This window comes from Pipistrellus hanaki, assembly GCF_964339955.1.
Source record: "Pipistrellus hanaki genome assembly, chromosome: 10".
NCBI classification, from domain to species: domain Eukaryota; kingdom Metazoa; phylum Chordata; class Mammalia; order Chiroptera; family Vespertilionidae; genus Pipistrellus; species Pipistrellus hanaki.
The window spans coordinates 39,434,098-39,438,723 of NC_140512.1; the positions used below are offsets into that span (position 1 = coordinate 39,434,098).

The 4,626-nt window shown below is 41.4% G+C and overlaps 1 protein-coding gene across 1 annotated transcript; it reads right to left on the bottom strand.

The window, feature by feature from the left end:
* Positions 1-59: 59 nt before the first annotated feature.
* FERD3L (Fer3 like bHLH transcription factor) lies at positions 60-664 on the bottom strand (the record flags this gene model as incomplete). Its single annotated transcript, XM_084897314.1, has 1 exon — positions 60-664. Exon 1 carries the CDS (start codon positions 555-557, stop codon positions 60-62), a length of 498 nt encoding a protein of 165 aa, XP_084753440.1. The 5' UTR covers positions 558-664.
* Between the last annotated feature and the right edge of the window lie 3,962 nt (positions 665-4,626).

The window sequence follows — 4,626 nt, forward strand, 5'->3', positions numbered from 1 at the left end:
GATCCAACCCTCCCGGGCCCGGCGCCGAGGGGCCGGGCGCGGCCACCCGGGCGGGCGGCTCAGCGGGCCTCCTTCTCCTTGCAGCTCTGCAGGAGCTCCGTCATGAAGGAGATGTACACGATGGCCAGGCGGAGGGTCTCGATGCGGGACAGCCTCTTCTCGTAGGCGAACGTGGGCACCTTCCTCCGCAGCCGGTCGAACGCCTCGTTGAGGTTGAACATGCGCTTCCTCTCGCGGACATTGGCGGCCTGGCGCTGGGCGTGGGTGATCACCCTCTTCCTCCGGGGGCGGCCCGGCAGGGAGGCGCCCCTCCCGGGCTCCTCTTCCTCCTCCTCCCCCTCCTCTCCTTCTCCTTCCTCCTCCTCTTCTTCTGGATCCTCCTCAAACGGCGCCAGGTTCCTGGGTTGTCGTCCCTCCTGGAGCTCAAGGCCCCGGTTCCCAAAGGGGAGCCCGGGCGCAAAGTCGCAGAGGAGGGGGTGCCCCGGGGAGGAGAGGGACAGGTCTGCGACGAAGCCCAGCACCGCGGCGTCCACGCAGCTCTCCGGATAGACCGCCATCTGGTCCTCTTGGGCCTGTGTCTCATGGGCTTCTCGCAGGAAGAGGCGAGACGGGGGATCGGCTGCCTAACTTCCCCAAATCTGATGCGACAGCCACAGCGAAGGGTCCGGGGCCTTAGTATTTGGAACCAAGCTGGTCCCAGGATGAGTCGCACCGATTGGCAAGGCTATGGCGACGTCCCTGTTCTCGAAACCGATGGGAGGAGACAGCTGGACCAGGCCCCGAAGACTCTCAGAGACAGGCCTCCAAGTGGAATAGCCATTGCGGGTCGCCACCTGGGGCAGTTCCTTCTTGGCCCGAACCCCCAGCTCTTACCTGCTGTGCCTTTTTTTGTGTCTCTCCTCGCCCCCAGGCCAACTAATCATTCTCCAGGCTCCTCATCTCACGTGGCTCTTGCATTTAGATGGGGCTTTTCAAAGCCAGGATGTTTTCCACCTCTCTGGCTTCTCCTTGGCTGCTCAGTCGGAGTCCTGAACCTTGCCACCCTGCGCTGCCCATGAGCATGAAATCCGTGCTTTTAACGAGGTCCCTGAGAGGGGCCCTGGCTGCCAGGGGTCGAGGGGGGCGGCTGTTTGTGTGGTATCCCAGCACGGAGCTGGGTGAAAGGCAAGCTCTCCCATTAGCTTAAGTAAGCATGGTTGGGGGCCCCAGAGCACATTCCCCAGAGTCGCTCTTGGAACCGGCTTTTGCCTCCTCCAGCAGCTTAAACATCTCCCCTGCCCGTGTTACAAACCCCAGACCCCGGCTTCTACAGTCTGTTTTCTCCCAAGCAGCCTAACAATTCAGATACTTGACTTTCCTTTTCCTACCCTTATCTTCTACTCATGTAACATAGAAAATTTCACTCCCAGGGCAGAAGTTAGGAGGGCAATAAAGTGAAGAGGGGCGGCTGGGCGTATTTTCCCAGAGCTTGCTCTAGTGTATAATCCCAGCGTGGGGGGCAAAGCAAACCCTCCCCGCCCCCCAAACAAAACAACCTCAATCTCCTTTCAAACATGCAGTTTGCCCTTTAGAAAACCCATGGGTCCTCGGACTCAGCCTCTGTTGAGAAGTCTTTCCAATTTTAAATTGCTGATCAGTATTTGTGAAGAAAGAAAAATCCTGGCATGTCCATCTGGCTTATGTTCCTCATTGATCTGCACTGCCCTACAGGACAGAAAAGCAAAAACGAAATGTCCTTTCATTCTGTCTACAGGAGGTTTTTACTCTTAAATCGTTTTTGTTAAGAGGAACAAGGAAATGTAAATGTAATATAGCAAAAATGAAATTTTACTGACTGTATATTACAATCTCTAATATTTTAACAAAGAAGAGTTTATTTTTCCTATTAGAAGAAATAGCCAAGATATAAAAATAAAAAAGATGAGCAAGGAGACGCATTGGTTCCACACAGAATCGAATCACCAGGTACATCAGTTCCTGTTAAGGAGGTAAGTTGTGACTATGATGGCTCAGTTAGTACATTGGACAGCTCCCAGAAACGGCCTATTTCTAACAGGTAAGCCTAATTCTCTTTTTTCCTAGATTCCCAGTATGCACTCACAGACACCGTTATTAAAGCAGTGCCACCTAGACTTCTTTTTCCTTCCTTTTTAACCCACTTGTGTCGGAGTCCCTCTTGTTCTTTGTCCTTTAACTGGTTTTCTTTTTTCTTGCTGGTATTTATTCTCCACTCTCCCAACTTTTGTTGTAATAACTCAAGCAGAGAGGAATTGAAATTTACACCCCTGAAAGATATTAATGAGAAAGAGATCTTTGATTATGGTTACATATTTTGTTTTTACTAAACTTCTTTCAAAGAGAAGAGTGAAAAATAAAAATGAATTAGAATTTCAACAATGGCTAAGGAATAGTAAGTGGAAGAATTCATTGTTGTTTTGACAAGCAGTAACATGCTTTCTAACGTTTGTATAACTTTGTGTTATTATATAGTTGGACACATTTTAGAGTTGATTTTTTTAGTTGTTAAATGTTTTTCATGGCTTATATTTCCCTTTTATATGAATACATAGGTGGGTTAAATAACTGGTGAGATTGTAGTTCCACAACGAAATAAAATAGGATATGTAATTAAAGGAAATGACAAAAAGTTAAATTTAAAATGTAATAAAAGAGGTGTCAGACACTAACATGAGACATGAAAAATCACTTTTCTTAGACTAAAATTCTTTAGATTTTATCCAAGGTAATGAATATTTCAACAACTATATCACACAGAAATTGTAGCAAAATTAATGGGATCAGCATGCATAATTAGTTTCAAATAGTAACATTAAAATACTGAGAAATTTGTAAAATTGTCTTAATAGGCATGTCTTTAGCAATAATTTAAAAATACTTTCTATTTAATTTTTTTTTTATAAAATCAGAAGATAAACACTTCTGTTTATACCACAATAATTTCAGTTTATCTTACAAGGTTTTAATCCTGGTAATAGAATTAAAGCAAAAAATGTTAAAATTAGGTTATAATGATTGAATATTTTTTTGTTTATAAATATAATTAATTATGGAAAAGAAACAAGTAAAATTGATTTTCCCTATTTATTTTGAGGCATCCACTTTATATAAAGATGTATTTGTGGATATTTGGTTCCACAGTAAATATATATACAAGTATATTAATGTATAAAATACTAACTGGTTTAAAACAGTTCATCCCATTGGAAGAAACCATAATTTTCATTTCTAGATTTGAAAGTTAAGAGAGAAACATTTTTTCAAAAACTCAACTGAATATTAAAGGAGGAAAATTCAAATTAGTCTCTTTTCAGTTCTAGGCCTTTAATTTATAATTATTCAGTTACATACATGGAAGCTTTTGTAATGGGTTTGATAAACCCTCCATGAATTTTGCTCAAGATGTTTAGGAAATGATCCTGAAATGAGTTTTGCTTAATTTATTGCTTCTGTAACTCTACTGATGGTCATTCAACATTTTGTGTATACTCTTTTCTTGTATCCAGAATCAAAGCAGAAAAAAACAAATGACTAAGAATAATTTGAACAGAAACTCTTTTTTTCTTTCTTTTTTTTTTTAATATTTTATTGATTTTTTTACAGAGAGAAAGGGATAGGGATAGAGAGAGGCTTCGATGAGAGAGAAACATCGACCAGCTGCCTCCTGCACACACCCAACTGGGATGTGCCCACAACCAAGGTACATGCCTTTGACCAGAATTGAACCTGGGACCCTTGAGTCTGCAGGCTGACACTCTATCCACTGAGCCAAACCTGTTTCAGCTGAGCAGAAACTCTTAAGGGGGATGGAGGATGGAGTTGAATAGTAAGGAGAGAAAGGTAGATTTAAAAGTATTCAGAGGGTAAAGCAAACACCTAACTCTCCCAAATGTGTTAAACTTCCCTTTTTGATGCTCCTTCCTTTATTCTTACTGAATCATTAAGCAGTTTAGGGAAAATGATAAGATAGGACAAAGGTAAATTTTTGTCATGTTTGTAGGGGAAAAGGTCTAAGAAATAATCCTTTGGGTGACATAAAAAAAAAAAAAGGGCTGAATCCTCTTCTTACTCAGTGTCAAATTATGTGTGGGGTATGGCCATGGCTCATTTTAGAATTAAAAAAATTGCATCTACTTTATTTTTCTATTTTAGGTAGACTTTTTTTTAAAGTTGAGTTTATATTTAGAAATTCACAGTTATATATGCAGCTTAATTAATTTTCATAAAATAAACATACTCAGGAAACTAGTACACAAATCAAGAAGTAGAGTGCTTTATTGAAATTAGAGATAATGAAAAATAGAACAATCTTAAGTGTATCATTTGAGACTGTTTCAACTTGCCCTACATCCTCATACTCAGTCACTAGCCACTCTCCAAAGTACCACTATCTGAGGTATTTATTCCTGACTTCTCAGATTAATTTAGCCAATGTTGCACATCATATAAAAATAATGTGTACTCTTGTGTCTTTCACTCAACTTTTTATGAAACGTATGCATATTATTATCATTGCCAAATAGTACTTCATTGTATGAATATAACTTCCACTGTTAGTGGGTATTTGGGTAGCTTCCAGTTTTTAGACATTAGAAATTGAATTGATAT